We start from the raw sequence: 18,753 nt of genomic DNA on the forward strand, positions 1-18,753 counted from the left end.
AAAATGACAATTAAGCAGATTTGATTTGTTTATCAACCTGTGAGAAAATGGTTCCTGGCAGGTAGTAAGCGGGGAAAATATCCCAATACCAGGAAGCGGACGTTGTTGACGTTTTTCATCGCTACGGCTTGTGGTTTTGAAGGCAGCTAGCTTAGCTAAACAGCAAAAACACGGCGAAGTTGTCCACTTTTAACCCATACGGACAGGAAAAAACGCCCAGTCAGGCCCGCTCTTCAACGATGGAGACGATTTTTCTCGATTTGTCTTCTATTCCCGCTTCGCCTGGTGTCACCGGGCCGGCTAGTTAGCACAGCTAGCTAACAGGCTAATTAAACCCTGACAAGTGCTCGGTTGACGAAAGAGAGCTGTCAAGAGGAGGAAGTAATTAACTCACATGTTTGAAAAAAGGACTTACAGTCAACGCACCGGAGTGATAACAGGAGCTGGTGTGAAAAGGGAGCTTTCCGGAGCTGCTGGCTTGATTTAATTTGCTGTTTGTTTGGCGAAAGTGAACGATTTGAGAAGAGGGATTTTAAACACTAATGCTACAAGATCCCTTAACTTGCTTGATTTTTGGTGAACAAGGTGTCTTGAAGATGGCAGTGAGTGGGTGGTCATAACTAAAAAGACTAGAAGTTTTCCCTTTAAGACAGCATTGTGACTTTAATTTATTGACCCCTGGATTCATTTGGCTCAGCGGATTTGCAGCTAAATAGACTTAAATGTAAGTCTTTTGCTTGTCAACGTGTCAGTGTCATGTGTGCTGGTGACAGCTTGGAAAAGTAAACAGGTGTAACAGGACGTGGAGCAAATGCTTCCTGCTACACTTCAGTCAGGTACACTTTGATGTCTAGTTACTTGAAATGACAGCATTCCTACAAACTGTCTTTGGCTGTAGGTGCACCTAGTTTGACAATCTGCTCTGTTTTGGTGAGACACGGATGGAGTGGAAGCGGCCAAAACTGAGGAGCAAACTAGGATTTAGTCTTAATTAGGTGGTACATCGTTGGAAAAGAAAAGAAAAATAGATTAAACATAATGTTAGTGTTTTCAATTAAAGGGAAGGTGTAATTTTATGCTGCTTTATTGTGTTTATTAGAGTAAGCTGTTTGATTGAGGCAGTTGTAACGCCTAAATATTTACCCAGTTACTGACTGTGAGCTGGAGTGTAGTTGTATGCATATTGCCCCGATCGCGCCCACATACTGCAATGCCGCCTGTACTGTTCATTTTTTCGCTGTTCGGAGCACTATGCAGCCTGGCACAGCCTATGACAAGGGAGGAGAAGCACAGATTGAGGTGAGTTGAAGGAAAAACACTCATATATGTCATATAAGAGAAATATTTTCTCATCAGAAAAAAATGATTTGTGTCCATTCTGTGCTTTTCTCAAAGGAACCAAGTGGTTGAGATGTTTGATCATGCATATCAGAATTATATGGTAAGTTATAACTTTGCAGATGTTTAAAATTTAAGAAAATAATAATTAGCTGCTGTTTTTGGTGTTCAGAAAAAGGGCTGCTTATTCCTGCTCACATTATTTGTGGAGAGAATAGTTTAGAAGTATGTGATGTTTCACTTGTTTGTTATAGAGTAATAGCTATATATATATATATATATATTAATAATTTGGAAGGTGTGTTTTTTAGAATGTTACTTGTCGCTGGTTTGATTAAAAAAAAATCAACACCCCAGCTAGCTTTGTGCAACTTCCTTCAAGTCTGATCAACTTATATTTTGTCATTTTGAGATTACAGAGGTTTAATCCAACTCAGCCAGCCTTTTATGGAACAGATGGAAATTGCAAACAGGGTCTCAAAAGTGTGTTTGTGTGTTCCCCAGGACCATGCATACCCAGCAGATGAGCTGATGCCTCTAACTTGCAGAGGGCGAGTACGAGGGCTTGAGCCCAGTCGAGGAGACATAGATGATGCACTTGGAAAGTGAGTATCAGATTGCCTTTGTTCCTTGACGCCTAACACAGAAATGGAGAAATCATAACATAGATTACTTACACACATTATGACACCAGCTCCTCGCACATGTCAGATTGCTGTATCTAAATAATGATCAGAACTGCTCCGTAAGCATCGCTATTTCAAGTCATTTTAACACAATCTTTTTGAAGTACAACGTGAGGCAGCTTTATCTGTGGCACAAAAGTGATTTTACAGTGCTTAACGTACACTAAGAAAAGCGTTAGGATAATCTTATACGAGACAGAATAAAGTGAGATAAAAGAAAATGATTAAATGAAAATAAAAGAGTCAAGGATAATGTTGAAGAAGAAAACACAATTCTAGTGCAGTTACAGTGCAGTAGTAAGTTGGAAGATGCCTCAAATGCAGCAAAGGAACTGACAGTGCAGACACTACAACAGTAAATTAAAAGCGCAAAAGCATTAATTTAGTTTTGAAAGTAGGGCTGTATTTGAAATAAAGAGGAAAATGGTTCCTTTTGTGTGCAGCTTCACACTGTATCTGTTTGCCCTTGGCCTAAAATTACTGAGTGTTTTATAAACCAGCAGTAATCTTTTCTTTGAGTATTTATAACTGCAGTATTTTGCTCCGTTCTCTTGATTCCTGTTGAACTCTGTTAGCAGTGAGTCAGAGTTTTCGAAGAGTCTTATTGGGAATACAGGCCGAGAGCTCCAGGCTGCCCATGAGATGAAGGCAGAAATTAGTTTCTCCTTTTGTGGACACAAGGTTGATTCTTAGTTTTTTTGAGGTTGTAAATTTCTGATTTAGCTCCTGCTTCGATGGTGCTGCTGAATATAATCTGAACATTAACTTTGATTCTCTTCTTGCCAAATTGGAATCGTCAGTGTGAATATTAATGTTGTGGCAACCAACATCCTGGTAAACGATTACTGTCTCTCTGCTAGGTTTTCTCTCACCCTCATAGACACCCTGGATACTTTGGTGGTGAGTATCAGTTCTGTCTATTTTTGACATTTAGTTGTTTTACCCTAACAATAGAATAGCATGAATGCATTACACACCCCGCACAAGTAAATGAGCCATGATTTTCTGCTTAATAATGACATTTTATGACTGTGTGAGTCATTGATACTGTAGAATGTTGGGAAAAATGTCAATGTTACCAGTGAAAAATGAACAAGGTCCTTTATGAAATATTTATGAGAGTGTTTTTCTTAAATTTTTTAAGCTGTGAAACTGTGTGTAATGAAAGCAGATTTTACAGTTATGCACCGTTCCTCCCTGGCAGCTTTTAAATAAGACGACCGAGTTTGAGGCTGCAGTGAGGAGAGTCCTGTCAGATGTGAGGCTGGACAATGACATCGTAGTGTCGGTATTCGAAACCAACATCAGAGTCCTTGGGTGAGATTGGCTTGTCAACACAGTTACTGTTAAGAATAAATTGTTCAAGCACTGTCACGCACTTAAAGTATAACTCTTTCACGGACAAACAGTAAACAGAGCAGCTGAAGTGGACAAATGACTTGATTGTTTAATGGTGTTTTTTTCTCAGAGGTCTGCTGGGAGGTCACTCCATGGCCGTGATGCTGAAGGAGGGAGGTGAACACATGCAGTGGTACCAGGACGAGCTCCTGCACATGGCCAAAGACCTGGGAGTCCGACTGCTGCCAGCCTTCAACACCAGCAGTGGCTTGCCTTATCCCAGGGTGAGACAGACACACATAAGTAGAAATACTTACTGTAATGTAACTTTTTAATCCCACTGTTTTGTTTTTTTAAGTAATTTTTTTTGGCCTTTTTGGCTTTATTTGATATGTCAGTGAAGAGGCAGACCGAAAAGCAGGATGAACAATGGGGAGCAGACTTGCTCTAAAGAGGCAGGAACCCAAGCTGCTGCGTCGGCAACCATAGCCCCGGTTCATGGGTCGCCCACTCAACCAGTTGAGCTATCTGGGCGCCCAATCCCACAGTTTTTTAACTTTCACGACTGTATGGTCTAGTATAAAAAGGCTCTGTGTGCAAGTTTGTGCAAATTTAGTTTCATTTAATGGGTAATGTTGCATAAAAGCTATTGTCATGAATGCAGAATAATAACTGTGACACCCAAAACTGTTATACATTATGTAACGTAAGATAAACCTACATGTTGCAGTAGCTAGATACAAATGAAACTCTTATGGTGAAGAAATGAGTGAAGGACAGAAAGGTGAATTTGTGTTCAAAATAAGGCTGACTGCTGAATGTAAATAAAGGCTTTGTGAAACAGCAGGAGCTTCGCCATTGTCTGGCTGGGGATTGCTACATTGTTTGACCTAAATATGCAGCAGACAGAAGGAATTGATGGGACTCAAACACCCCACAGTTTAATCATTTGTTCCTTTTATGATTTCCAACTTATAAATCATGGTCAATTTGTTGTAGGATCGCAATCATGTGATCATCAGTCGGTAACTGACAGTGTTCACGTCATGGTCACAGTGACGCCGTGCCGGCAGCTATATCTAGTGAATCCTTAACAAAGCCTTGGATCCAGACTATCAGCCGCATCAATGCCAAAATCTAATCACTTGGTCCTTGTGTCATTTCTGACCTTCACTGAAAATTTCATCCAAAACTGTTTGTCTGTTTTTAAGTAATGTTTCACACAGACAGGTTCACAGACAAACATACGCTGATCGTCACATAACTCCGCCGTTCCTTGAAGGAGTAATAAAGACTGTCTACACCTCTCATGTATACAGATAGGGCTTGATGAATTTACATATGGATATGTATGTAAATCCATCATACCGTTCCTCTACATATTTTAATAATTTATAAGAAATGTTGGTGAAGACTAACATCATTTGTGATGTATTGTATAAGTCTGTATAATGAAAAAATTCAACTTTACCCCTTGAACAAAACAATTTTTCAAATATAATCTATATTTTATACAATTAATCAAACAATTAGTGTGCTACAAAAATAACCGTTTATGCGTATTTCCATGCTTCCACAGTTGCAATATATGACAGCCTGATATCTACATTTGCTCGGGGCGTTATCTCAGATCACGACTACATATTTCCATTTTCTGCTTCACTGCTCCGCTCACAGCTGTCACCGCTTTCAGACGCAGACATTTTCATGGCTGAATTGTCCCCGTATGCAATCTCACACGAATATAATGTGACACTCGCAACCGATTTTCCTCTGATCGACAGGTGAACTTGAAACATGGTGTCAGGGGTCCTGAGACGAGGACAGGCACGGAGACGGACACCTGCACAGCCTGTGCTGGAACCATTATCCTGGAGTTTGCAGCCTTAAGTCGCTTCACTGGGGACCCTGTGTTCGAGGTAACACATTGCCGTCATGTAATCACACCTAGTTTAACATTCAGTAAAGCATTTTACAGAATTATATTTTGATTATCTGTTATATTTACCCCGATTATAAGGATTAATTCCATCTTTTAACTGAAATAGGCGAAAGTTTTTGACACAAAAACTTTCTAAAACAAAAAAATTAATTACTCCTAAGCATTTGCAGGTATCTTGCAATTTTTCTGACACTTGACATTTACTTGACCGCCGTCAAAGAGCTGCTGAATCGTCAGAAAACCTTTAGATATTTTGAACACGTCAGCACTGAAAAACCGCACAACAAGTGGCTCAGATTTCCTTTGAGATCAAGTTGCAGATTCTTGGTTTTATGAAACCGGTCTGTTGTGTCATAATGTGTGAATGCTTTATCTGTCATGTATTCAGTGAGATCTGATTTTCACTGGTGTGTACTTTACACTGTGCAAATAACTAATAGAACTGGGTTCACTGATTGCAAGAGTTTCACAGCAACATTCAGATCTTGTGAACAGGGGTTTAAAGAACATTTACGTAATCCAGTTGTTACTGTTGTTTGCGCCAATCATCTTAGCTTTCTCAGTGTTATATTATTGTAATGGTTTATTTGTGTTTTGTTTTGGGTTCATTGGTTTATAAATGCTCAGGCACCCATCTTCAGAAGAAAAATAAACCTCTTCCATTCCTTTTTAATTCCTCTGCTGAGGTGAGAGTCGAGATGGAAGTCGGTGATCACTGCTGTTTGTCTGGCTTTTTATCAGCAAGATTACACCAAACTGCCAAGCAGAACTTCATGGAACTTGGTTCAAAAATGGAGCATAAATGGAGGAGGAACCAGTTCAACTTTGGTGCAGATCCTGTCAATTTCTGTTAACTTTTTGATTTAGAAAAAGACGGGATTAGCTTTGGTGGAGAAACTAGTGTCTGAGGGACCTCCAGCTTAAAAGCAGTTTATGCCAAAGTCAACGCTGCTGCTTACCATCAGTCTTTGATAACCACCTGGAATCACTTTGTTAAATTAGGGTTCCTTGCAGTTTTTTTTGGTACACCTGTGTCCTCTTTTGAGGGCTTTGTTAGTTGCAGCTGCAGTTATTTTTGAATATAAAAGCAGCTTTTATCACAGCAGACATTTTGACTGGTCCTAATAGTAAAAGATGTCAGACAGGTTTTACTAGTCATGGAAAATGGGATTTTGTTGTATTTGAGTTTCCCAGTAAGCTGTGACAGTGAGACATTATGAATAATACCAGGATCCTGACGCTGAAGCGGTTAAATGGACCTCTGACAGCCTTTATTCATCAAGTATTTCTGCACTTTTTCTGTGCCAAAATGCATTCTGTCAAAAAAGCCCACTCCTGGCAAAGTAAAGGAATCATCTTTTCTGCTTGTTGATCAACCTGGCTGCTATGTAAAAGCAATATGCGTTGTTTTACTGAAGTAGATGTATTGAAGGATTTGGAAATTGTGCTAAGATTTTTATTTTTTAACTTTAGCCTGGGACTGGTTCATTTCCTGGCAGCAGCAGACTGCTGAACAAGCACATAGTCAATCACTGTAATCTTTCAAACAGCGGAGAGCTACTGCGGATTGATTTTTACTTTGGTAATCAATACTGCACCCTTCCTCACACACGCACAGGCCCATGCCCGGAGAGCTCTGGACTTTCTGTGGGAGAAGAGACAGAGGAACAGCAATCTGGTGGGGACTACGATCAACATCCACTCCGGAGAGTGGGTCCGAAGAGGTGAGAGGGAAGAGGAGGAGTCCCTGGTGGGGTATTGTTACGACTGAGTGACCGGAGATAAGAAGAGGAGATTAGGGGATGAAACTGGGAAAGTATTTGAGAAGGAAAGAATGACATGGGTTGAAGAAATTGTAAGTACAGAAGCACAATCTTTCTGTTTGAGTGACAGAGGCTGTGTTTGTATGTTTGTACAGGGGCGGCATAAATCCAGACAGAAAACTTGTTTGTCCTCTGTTTTCTCCTGTCTTATAAAGTGATGGATTATTGTTTGTTTCCAGACAGTGGAGTCGGAGCAGGAATTGACTCGTACTATGAATACCTGCTAAAGGCCTACGTCCTCTTGGGAGACGACCTCTTTCTGCAGCGGTTCAATATTGTGAGGACACACACATGCACGCACACACACACACATTTTCCACAGTAATTTGATGCCTCTCTGTCTGCATAATAGCATTTGTCACAACTGTGCCTATTGCATAAAACAGAGATATGCTAGGATATATTTATAGTTTGTGCACTTCAGTTCAGTTCAGTGCTTCAGAAAAGAGGCAAGTGTTAATATTACGCTCTTCTCAGCTCAATACTTTTTCTTATCCTGTTTTAAAAGCCCCCACTTCTTAGCATAAGGATTGTACATGAAGGCACAATTTTTTTGCCAAACAGTTTTCAGAGATTTCAAGATTTTGTACACTGGAAAAATGCAGTTTAGTAGCATTGTGGCTGATTAATCAAGTCATGTCAGCCCATTTTACTCTGTTCCAATGCTAATCTCTGAAGAAATAATACAGACATTTGTTACCTGCTTTGTCATGCATACATTTCAAGGTTTTACGTCAAGTTTTTAGAAGCTTTTTTTTAACATAAGTCACATTGTGTCTAAAATTGAGTCTCTGCTTGCTCTATTTCTACTACTCATACCTTCAGACAGTTGTATCCTCAATATGTCCACTTTGTATGCCCCATTTAGCACTATGCATCCATAATGAAGTACATTAGCCAGCCCCCTCTGCTGCTGGACGTCCACATCCACAAACCTCTGCTTCCCGCTCGCACCTGGATGGACTCTCTGCTGGCCTTTTTCCCTGGACTGCAGGTCAGATTAGATCATGCAAATTGAACAGTTCACCATCTTTATAGACTTTTTGCCATTTCCATAACTTTGTAAATAATGTGCATGTCTCAGGTGTTGAAGGGAGATATCCGTCCTGCCATCGAGACTCATGAGATGCTGTATCAAGTGACCAAAAAACACAACTTCCTCCCTGAGGTAATCTGTCTCACTGTGTCCTACTCTGTTTGTGGCACTAAAAATGACTCGGTGCCATTTTTACCATTGACTCACGTAACCCCATGTTGCTTGTGTTGCCAACCAGAACTGTTTGTAAATTAACAAACTCACAGTTCATGCACGCCGTCTGCATTTTACCTTCGTCTCTCCATTGTAATTGTAAAACTTGGGGAGGGTGCGCTGACCCCTTTGTCCTCCTCTGTCCTTCCCCAGGCCTTCACTACTGATTTCAGGGTACACTGGGCCCAACATCCCCTGAGGCCTGAGTTTGCAGAGAGCACCTATTTCCTTTACAAGGTAATTTATCAAATAGTCTGACATAATGCAGGCAATCTCTTTTCCCTGTCATAGTCTAGAGGTAAATGTCTACTATCATGCAGCAGTTAAAGTTAAATATTTTTACTTTGCACTTTGATCATGAGTGTCTGACATTTGACTAAAATGCACTGGAACCTTGTGTCCGTCCCTGAAATACTTAAGCAGCCTCCAGCATTCAGATCACAAATGAGAGTTCATGATTATTAGTTAGATTTTTTTTTTATACGTTTGAAGGAGCATCATCTCTCTTGTCTGGCGTGACCTCAGTCGAGCCCTATTCATAGTTCATGTTCTGTCCTTTTGTTAGAATGACACTTCTGTTCTCTCCTTCTCCCAGGCCACAGGGGACCCTTACTACCTGGAGGCAGGTCGAACCATCCTGGACAACCTCAATCGCTTTGCTCGTGTTCCGTGTGGCTTCGCTGCGATGAAGGACGTACGTACAGGAAGCCACGAGGACCGGTCAGTATATAAAGACTCGGTATTTATTCGATTCATTGCAGTATTTGTATCATTTAGGCGTGTTTTCCATACCACAAGATAATGCTGTAACAGTCATGCTGTGTGCATCAATGACAAAGAATCCTAAATAGTTTGAACTTTCCAGAAAAGAGATTTTTGGGGATGACATAGGTGATGCAAATCATACAGGACTTGTGTAGACTGTAAATGAGCCAAAGCATGTTTTTAAAAGCCAGGAATTATCACAAAGCTACGTACTGCAACAGGACGTTTTAGTAGGAATGTTAAAAGATGAACAATGAATTTATTGTTAAGAATGAAGTGGAATGGTGTGTACTAAAGCTGAGTCCTTAATGCTGCGCCTCAGGTTCAGTTCCAGCCTGAGGCTTTTGCTGCATGTCATCCTCTCTCTCTCTCTCTCTCTCTCTCCCTGCAGCTTTCCTGCCTCTCTTTAGCTGTCCCTTTCAAATAAAGGCAAAAACACCTGAAAAATACATAAAAAAGAAAGAAGCTCAAGTATTAAATTGACTGTACCTGGGTTCTGTTCAAAGTTGCATACTTTTTACTCTGAGAATGTACCACAGCTGCCCTTAAAAAGTACATACTGTTCCATGCAGTATGCGTCTAATTTGGACTTCCTGCTTCATCATAATAACGTGCTTTATACTCTGACTACTGGAGTCTGTAGTGTGAAATGAACTGTCATCTGTCTCGGCAACTCTCACATGATGTATGGGTTGTAACTGCGTAGCGCATTGTGGGTCAGAATGGCCATTAAAGCATGCATGCTTCAGAGTCTGCCCAGATGTAGTAGGATATTTTGACATAATACGTATCAGAACATTGTAATATTTTTCTTGCATGTTATATAGTATGGTAGCATCAATACTGGAACACAAACAAGTTTTTACCGCGGATAAAATGTCTGCCACATCTTCTCTTTTTCCCAGAATGGACTCGTTCTTCCTTGCTGAGATGTTTAAATACCTGTTCCTGCTGTTTGCTGAGGCGGACGACCTACCGTTTGACGTGGAGGACTACGTCTTCACAACCGAGGCCCACCTGCTGCCCCTGTCCCTCTCCACTGCCCCTCACTCCTCATCCATTCCTTCAAACAAAACGGTAATGATGGGGTTTCACTTTAATTAGAAGTTATAAAAGCATTCCTGTGTCTCATTCACTCAAAACTGTTGTTTCTCCAGGTACTTCAGTCAGAAGAGGAGCTGGACGACTCTAACTTTGATTGGACGTGTCCTAACACTCGCCTGCTATTTCCTGACCCCGCCTTCCCTCGGAACCTGAGAGAACCAATCCGAAGTGCTGTAGACAAGAGCTGCCCACGTCCTGCCCCCTACAAGTATGTACACATACAGGTTTAGCGTGTGAAGACCTTCCTAGTCATATTTTTTTTGTGATTTTAATTCCTCGTTTTTCCTCTCTGTCTGCCTCCTTTCAGGGAACCTGGTATGGGCCGTCCTCCCCTGAGGGCTCAGGACTTCATGGCAAACAACCCTGAACATCTGGAGCTGCTCAGGAGGATGGGAGTCAGTCTCATCCACCTGAAAGACGGCAGGGTGCAGCTGGTTCAGCATGCTACTCAGGTACACAATTTAGCAGCAGAGATGCACAACCAAGTCAGAGATTGCCATTAAAAAAAAAAAAAAAAAATCCCTAACTGAAGTAGCTCACTTTCTTGATAGTGTGCTACTTTTGGAATAACAAGGTAGCGGCTGATGCAGCACATTACTTTTTACTAGCAGTCATTACAAAGCAATCTCTTCTGTATAATGATACTTCTGGAACTAATGAGGAAAAACAGCCTCTTAACATGGAGGATATTTATTTTTCAGAAAGCAGAAAGGCAGAAAAATGAGTACGTATTTAACAGTGTGCATCAGGATTGTGCATCTATATTATTTATTCATCATTCAGATGTAGAACAAGCATGAGAACATACTGTGATGAGGGTGCCTTGGTTTTTGGCAAACTGGCTTATATATTTTTATCCCAACTACATGTTGTTTTTGGTGTCTTTCCACTTGTTTCCAATGCTCTCTCCCACTCTGTTACACCTACATCTAGGCGGTGAGTGCGGTAGCAGCAGAGGACGGCGTGCGTTTCATGCAGGAGATGATGGAGCTGTCGAGCCAGCAGCAGAAAGAGCAGCTGCCTCCCAGAGCCATTCAGATCGTCTCGCATCCATTCTTTGGCAGGGTGGTGCTAACCGCCGGCCCAGCACAGTTTGGCACGGACCTGTCCAAAAGTTCCACAGGGGTGAGTGGGTTTTGTAGGTTTGCCAAGCTTCCAGGTTAGAAATGGGCACTTAACTGCGCTTCTGTTTGATTTTCCTCAGAGAGACACTCAGTTTCGCTTTGTGTTTGTGAGAGGGCGCTTCCTCTCCAGGAATGTTTTCAAAAGGACAGATGGAAATATGAGCGCTCGGTTTAACACAGAACATCTGGGGTTAGGCAGCGCTACTGTACACCGTTAGAGTCCTTCACTTTTTCCTCCTGTGGACAGGTACGAGGCTTTGTCACCGTAGCCGAACCCTACAGCGGCTGCACCGAGATCACCAACGCCGAGTACATCCAGGGTCACATCGCTCTGCTCCAGAGGGGTCAGTGTATGTTCGCAGAGAAAGCTCGACACATCCAGAAAGCTGGCGCCATTGGAGGCATAGTTATTGGTGAGTTCATGCAGCAGATGACACAAGACGGAAGATGACTGCTCAGTGACAAGATTAGTGTTTGATAACTGGATTATCTTGAAGACAGCAAGTCCAATATGATCCTTCCTGCCATATGAAGACGGAATAATGAAGCAGAACTTTCGTGAGCTTAATAGTAATCATAGTTGCAGGATATTCTTCATATATGTATCGCTTTTTCCATTAAAGTTACAGATTCTAGTGCTGAAAATGGTAGAGAAGGCAATATATTCTCATTTGGTCTTTGGTTTTAATTACTTTTCTGTATTTATTGTTTAAAATGCTTCTTCCCAGCTCCATTTCTTCAGAGGTGTCCAAAACCAAAAAGATATTCATTACACTGTAATAAACAAAACCAAAAGGTATTCATTTTACTCTAATAAAATAACAAGAATGACCTCCTTGCCCTTGTATGCCTCTGCCAGCCAGTTTAGTAGCAGTTTACATCCATGTGTCTCCAGACTTGATCTTTGACCTTTGAAACACAAAATGTCATTGCTTCATCATTTTATCCTATTGGACATTTGTGTGGAATTCTGTCATAATTAGTCTTTGAATTTTTGAGTTACGGCGTGTTTTGTGAGGTCACTGTGACCAATATTGCATCCTCATTCTTTTGCCGAAATCTAATCAGTTCATCCTTGAGTCAAGGCGGTTGTTTGTGCCAAGTATAATGAAATTCCCTCAAGATGCTCCCTGATTGATTACGCTCGCAGGAAGGAGGTGTCCATGCGGTCGCCTCACCTTTGACCCTTTGACCACCAAAATAAAATCAGTGCAGGCTTCTCTTTGAGTAAACATTTGTCCTGGATTTGAAGAAATTCTCTCCATGCGTTCAAGAGATATGACATGACAAGCCTAGAACATAATGCCATCATGGAGGAAGACACTAATCTAAAAGCAGAACTGACTACAGTTCAACACTCCTGTGCTTTTGCTCCCTTCCAGATGATAACGAGGGCAGCAGCAGCGACACGGCTCCCCTGTTTCAGATGGCCGGCGACGGACGCAACACGGATGATGTCACCTTGCCTCTCCTCTTTTTGTTCCACAAGGAGGGAAACATCCTACTGGAGGCGCTGAAGGAGTACAGAGAGGTGGAGGTGCTGCTGAGCGACAAAGCCAGAGACAGAGGTGTGACATTACCCCCTCAAACGCCCACCCTTCCCTTCCTTTCCTTTGCTTCACTTATCTCTGCTCATGAGATTGATCACATCGCTGAACTTATATCTCTCCGCTGACTGAGCCTCATTTCGTGCTCGGCTCCATAAAATAAAGATGAGGTGTAGGGATTCAGGCATTATTTGAAGTCTCAGAGCTTGTGACTCATTCCGAAACCACCCACCAGCTGTGGGTATAATGGGGCATGGCGGAGGTTTACAGCCTTATCAATATTGCATCCTCATTCTTTTTCCTCTTTTTCCTCATTTGCCAGATCCCTCTATTCCCTGTAACGTTACCTTTCTCTCCTCTCTTTCTTGGTTTCTCTTCCTTTTTTTTGTCTCCATAACCCTCTCCCCTTTGGATGAGCAGCAGCCATATTCAAAGGTAAACCTCTTCCTGGAAGCCTGATTGAGGGCAGTAAGTATCCTCTTCTTTTCCTTCTTTCTTTGTCTGCTATGCCCACATTTTTCATCTCTTTCCTTCGCCTTAATCCCTGTTTTCCCTCCTTATGGTAATGCTCGTATCTCCCCATCCCTCTCTCTCTCTCTCTCTCTCTCCCTCTCTCTCTGTGTCGCTCTCGCAGTCTGCCTTCTAACCACAAAGTTCTGTTGGAGTTTGATAGAAAAGCTTAGTGCAGTCACAGTATAGTGTCATTTGCTATTTTTCCCCCCTAAAGAGCTCGAGGCATGACAGCTCTTTATGTTTGTCACCGTGGAAAGGCTAGACAGTGCAGCAGGACTAGACCACAGCCGTCTAACAGTGCATTTACATGGTTTCTTGAAAAAAAAGTTAAACTTGTAATTTGGATTTTTCTCTCTCTGTGTCAAATTTTTATTTAAGCACCGGCGATTACAAGCTTTCATTACTTATACAAAGAAGCTTAAACAGTAACTGTTGTTTAGAGACGTAGCCTGTCCGTGGGTGCTGTACAGCTGCAGAACAGCTGTTAGAAATCAGAGCTTTTAAGCATCTGCTCCTCACTCCTTTTCCCAAAACAGACACTGAAGCACAGATCTATTGATTATCGGCCGGTTTCTGTTACCACAAAGTGACCATGACATCATAATCCCCAGATAGTCAGTACCCATCTCTACCTGAATGGAAGCTTTGTAGTTACAGGTTGCTGTTGTCATTGTAACAACTCTGGATATATTCCCTCAGATGTATAATAACACATTTAAAGAAGCAGCTGCATTTTTTAAAGAAACAATAACAGATCAAATGCACCGCATCTAACCAGATTTGTGCAAAATTCGCAGCAGAACTTTTTACCAGATTCCTTTTGCTCAGTCAGCTCTCAGTTTGGTTGTGCAGCAATGTGAGAGAGGTTTTATCCTGCGGGTAACATGACTCACAATCAGCATCATGCTGTTATAGTTGACAGCCTCTCGACGAAAACTGTTCTATTTTTGAGCAAGAATGGGTTACCGGGAGGCATGTATGGATTACTGACGGAAGAGGACAAAGAGAGCAGCGTGTGTTCATCGTACGTCTTTTTGTGTAGAGCTCTTCTTACGCCCCTGCTTCCTTTTCAGGTGTGGATGTGCAAGAAGCCAAGGAGGACTGCTTAACTGAGGCAACAACGCCCACCTCGTTTGAACCGGTCGGCCAATCACAAATGAGCACGTTGGAGCTAGATGAATCTGCTCCTGAGGAAGAAGTCAGTCCTGTAGATGAAGACACTAGTCCTGCAGAGGAAGTTAGCCCACTAAAAGAAGACGTCAGTCCGGCTGAGGCTGAGGCTGATTCGGCTCCGCTTAAAGAGGACAGAGACTCAGAGAAGAGAGAGGAGCCTGAGGCCGACACAGACTCAAGCAGCCAGTCGGTGGATGAACTGCTGGCTGATTGGCGGGAAGACTTGGAGGCGTTCCAGCAGATGGAGAAGGATGAGCTCTGACAGTAGTCAGGCACCTCGTGCCCTGTGACTGGTTCCATCCTGAACCTGGAGGGAGGGAATCTTCACATGTCGCCAGCCTCAGTCTGATGGACTCAAAAGAAGCTGGGAAGATGTCTCTCATGACGATTTCTCCTCTTTCCCTCTGTGAATGGTGTCATGTGCCAAGGCAGCCCACATACTGTATCTCTGGACCACAAGGGAGTCCTTTTTAGGTAGATGATGGGTGAGAGACCAGGGTTCTTACCTCATGTTCTCATACATTTTTCTGTTTGTGTCATAACAAACCCTAATGAATGACATGGACCAGACTGTCTGCATCTCACTTTTCATTCCAAATTACTTCTCAGACTGTTCTCTCTATGCATTTCTGACTACTTTTGCTCAATAGAATGCTGGTTCAACAACTACTTTCTCACCAACTAATCCATCGACCAATTCAGCTTTGTTTAAATGTGATGATTATTTGTGATGATACTGTTTTGCTGGTCTTGGGCCTAATCATGTGTACACATTGATGAGAATTAAGGACTTCATTAATGGGAGGAACTGGTGATCAATAAAGCTGCAGGCTGTTCTTATGGCTTTACTGCAGACAGACTCCACACCAAACTGAATCTCTCTGCAGAATTTATGAAGTCGTGTGTCGATGTAAATATGTATTTGTTGAGATATATTGACTCTGATGATATAGCGCTGTTCGCTCAGGTTCTGGTTGCCCCCACAAACAACAGCCTCTGGGCCACACTGGGTGGAGCAGACACACCCTCAGCAGTGATGGGGTGGATCACACCCACAGGCCACCACAAGAGGGCGCTATAAATGATCTGTCATGGAGCTGCTTACTGACTGAAAGGAGCAGAAATAAGCCAATAAATTGAAAGAATGAAATCAAATAATAAAAACCGGGAAAAGTGGGAACCTGCCTTGATTCTTTGAGTTAAGTTTAAATGTTGCAATACCAAAAATGGATGTAAAATGTAAGCGGATGCATAAATGCAGCAGATTTCAGCGTTGGTTGAATCCAAAATGAGTTTCCTGTTTTTGTGCAGTCCTTCAGTGTTCAACCGTTTTGTGCTGATTTAAAAAAAATAAAAAAAGAAGTCGCTTTAATAGATAATTCAGCACATGTCATGTCTGTGAATTTCTCGAGGAAATGGTAAACACATGTTGACTCTGCGAACAAAGAGGAATATTTGAGTGGAAGGCAAAGATATCGAAATGGTTTCTTTTCCGACAGACATTTCTAAAAAACAGTGGGCGGACACCCACATCAAATCATCTGAGTCAACATGACAGATCTGTAATTGGGAAATTCTCAGTATGCACCCTAACATTACTGTCAAAGTGATTAAAACTGCGGTTCAAGAATATCTAGTAGAAATATGCTGCTGCAAATAAAACTCTTGCATTTACTTGTTACTTAAAGTTCAAAAGATTTCCAACAAAACTATTGTTGTCGGGTAGAACAAACACGTAAAGAACGTTTTAGTAGCAGCTATTGGAGCTGGAAATAACACTGAATACTGTTTAATAATGTCTACATAGTAAATATAATCTTAACTTTCCAAATAAGTACAGCATAAGTACACATACATGTCAAATAAAGGTGGATTTTAAGGACACTCTCAAAGCGATTCAACTGATTCCCCAATTTACTTATTTTGGTCAACTTTTTGAATTTTCAGTTAACATTTTGATGGGTTGGGTTGAAATAATAACGTTGCATCAGCTTAATATGTGTGTAAATTAGACTCACATTTCTGTGTTTGTTGATTTAAAAATAAACTCAAGTAACTTAATGAAATTGGGTTAAAATAAATTTACATTGAGTTGAGGATTTCAGGTGGGAACGGAATATATTAAGAGTATATTTTATGTTTTTGTTAATAGATAATCTTCAGATGTTTCACCGCACTAAAAATAATGCCCCAAAATTGTGAGACTTTTAAGAGATACAGGTCTACTTTTTGAGTGCATAGTGATGTGTCGCTTTTTGAATCTGCATGTTTTTTTTTTTCCCAGCATTTCTGAGCCCTCATAACTTCATAAATACAGGAGATAGAAACATGAAAATTTCAGGGCTGAAAATCACACAAAAATCCATTTTACCTCCACTCCAGGTGTCACCAGCTGAAATCTCTTCCTGTTGTTTCAATAACCTACTTTTAGCATCCATTTGTGAGACTGAGTCATAGAAACAGGCACTGGAGTTCTGGGAGTGTTTTCTGATAATTCACCAAAGAAAACTTTAAAAAGTGCACTTGGGGTAAACTTTCCAAGGTCATAATTCATTTTCTGAGTCATATCCGGCACACAGATTTCCCTCTGAATCAGACTTTATTTATATAGCTTTTTTTTTTTAGCAAAATGTACCACAAACTGCTGCACAGATCAAACGAATAAAAAGCCAATTAAATCAGTAGAAACGTACAAACAGTACCCCCCATGTTCTTTACGAAGGATTCAATAAAACAGAGCAATTGAAGAATTGTTGTTATAAATAAATGCAATTAGGTAACACCAGAGGCAGAATGAGTCAAAATTAAGAAAGCAAAAAAACTAAAAATCTAAAATTGCATAGAGAAATAAACGCAATATCTAAATAAATTGAAGCATTTATAAATAAAATCGGTCATGCTCTGTTGTGTACTCTGACAAGCTGTCATCAAAAATGCAAAAAGCATTCAGTGGCCTGTAACTGAAACTAACTTTACTCAAAATGTACTTTTTAAAAACTTTTCTCAGTGAATTGTCAGGATATTGAGATGCAAAGCGGGTTATATAAAAAAAATTGTGCTGAATAAAAATTAGATTTTGGCTTTTTAACATGACACCTAGAGTGGACGTAAAATTAAATTTAAGTGTAGTTTTTTACGGAACTCAAATGTGTTTTCTCATTTAAAGAATAAAGAACCTCTTTCCTGTACATTTCATGAGGGATAAAAATGCCAGAAAAAAATGTTTTGATGGCCTGCAACCAACCTGATATCTTACCCAGAATGCACTTTTTAAAAAGTTTTCTCCAGTGCACATCCAGGGTACTACTACTTGTTCTTATTCCATTCCACAGACATTAATCTGGTGTAGTTTTGTCAATGAAACTATGATTTATCCAAGGAAATTGATGCTCAAAGTTGGTGCTAAATGGTAATTTATCTGCACTTAAATAGTGCTTTTCTGCGGAATGAAAGTGAGCTTTCGACTTTAGATTGTGACACCTGGGGTGAATGTAAAACTGATTTCAAGCTTTAATGTGTTTTTCCACCTTGATTTCTGAGAGTTTTTTGTATCACTCTTGTGTATTTATGAACCTATGAAGGCCTAATATTCCAGTGCCTGTACATGTCATTTCATGAGGGATAAAAAATGTGTTAATGGTCTGAAACTAACCTGAAATTTTACGCAAAATGTACTTTTAAGAAGTTTTTTCATGTAAATGATCAGAAAACAGATAGTCCTATGTACAAGTTGTTCTATTGTTATTATATTATTACAGGCATGAATCCAGTCAGTTTTGATATTGGAACTATAATATGTCCCGGGATATCAATGCTCAGAGTTGGTTGTAAAAAAAATAGTGCTTTGACTTTAGATTGTGACACCTGGAGTGGATGTAAAACTGATTTCAGGCTCGAATGTGTTTTCCACCCTGATTTTTGACTGTTTATTTACTTATGAACCTAAGAAAGCTCAAAATTTCAGAGGCAAGGGCTTCAAGGACCTGTAACTGAAGCCACCTTAAAAAAATGAGGCAAAATGTACTTTTTAAAAAATGTTTAACTGTCAATGATCAGAAAACAAATAACACATGTGGAGTACTGAAGCTTGTTTTTATTGTCCTATATCCCAGACATCACACCATGATAATGATGCTCTAATATGGTTATTG

The 18,753-nt window shown here is 40.8% G+C and overlaps 1 protein-coding gene across 2 annotated transcripts; it reads left to right on the plus strand.

The window, feature by feature from the left end:
• Positions 1 to 79: 79 nt before the first annotated feature.
• Positions 80 to 15,985, plus strand: edem3 (ER degradation enhancer, mannosidase alpha-like 3). Of its 2 annotated transcripts, XM_022205009.2 has the most exons (21): positions 80 to 1,299; positions 1,396 to 1,441; positions 1,843 to 1,943; positions 2,885 to 2,924; positions 3,229 to 3,341; positions 3,493 to 3,646; positions 5,147 to 5,281; positions 6,923 to 7,028; positions 7,307 to 7,404; positions 7,996 to 8,121; positions 8,212 to 8,295; positions 8,530 to 8,613; positions 8,972 to 9,096; positions 10,047 to 10,218; positions 10,299 to 10,453; positions 10,553 to 10,697; positions 11,179 to 11,370; positions 11,617 to 11,782; positions 12,752 to 12,937; positions 13,337 to 13,384; positions 14,503 to 15,985. In XM_022205009.2, exons 1-21 carry the CDS (start codon positions 1,211 to 1,213, stop codon positions 14,862 to 14,864), a joined length of 2,727 nt encoding a protein of 908 aa, XP_022060701.1. In that variant the 5' UTR covers positions 80 to 1,210; the 3' UTR covers positions 14,865 to 15,985. The 2 variants fall into 2 exon arrangements, with proteins under 2 accessions (XP_022060701.1, XP_022060702.1); XM_022205010.2 differs by lacking the exon at positions 13,337 to 13,384.
• Positions 15,986 to 18,753: the final 2,768 nt, after the last annotated feature.

The sequence above is a fragment of the Acanthochromis polyacanthus genome, chromosome 4 (genome assembly GCF_021347895.1).
Source record: "Acanthochromis polyacanthus isolate Apoly-LR-REF ecotype Palm Island chromosome 4, KAUST_Apoly_ChrSc, whole genome shotgun sequence".
In the NCBI taxonomy this organism is placed as follows: Eukaryota; Metazoa; Chordata; class Actinopteri; family Pomacentridae; genus Acanthochromis; species Acanthochromis polyacanthus.

Excerpts from the sequence above, each read along its gene's own strand:
- edem3 (XM_022205009.2), top strand. The coding sequence starts at position 1,211 with ATGCCGCCTGTACTGTTCATTTTTTCGCTGTTCGGAGCACTATGCAGC. Across the intron at positions 10,219-10,298 it reads CCATTCCTTCAAACAAAACG|GTACTTCAGTCAGAAGAGGA; the intron begins GTAATGATGGGG and ends TTGTTTCTCCAG. Across the intron at positions 13,385-14,502 it reads TGGAAGCCTGATTGAGGGCA|GTGTGGATGTGCAAGAAGCC; the intron begins GTAAGTATCCTC and ends CTTCCTTTTCAG.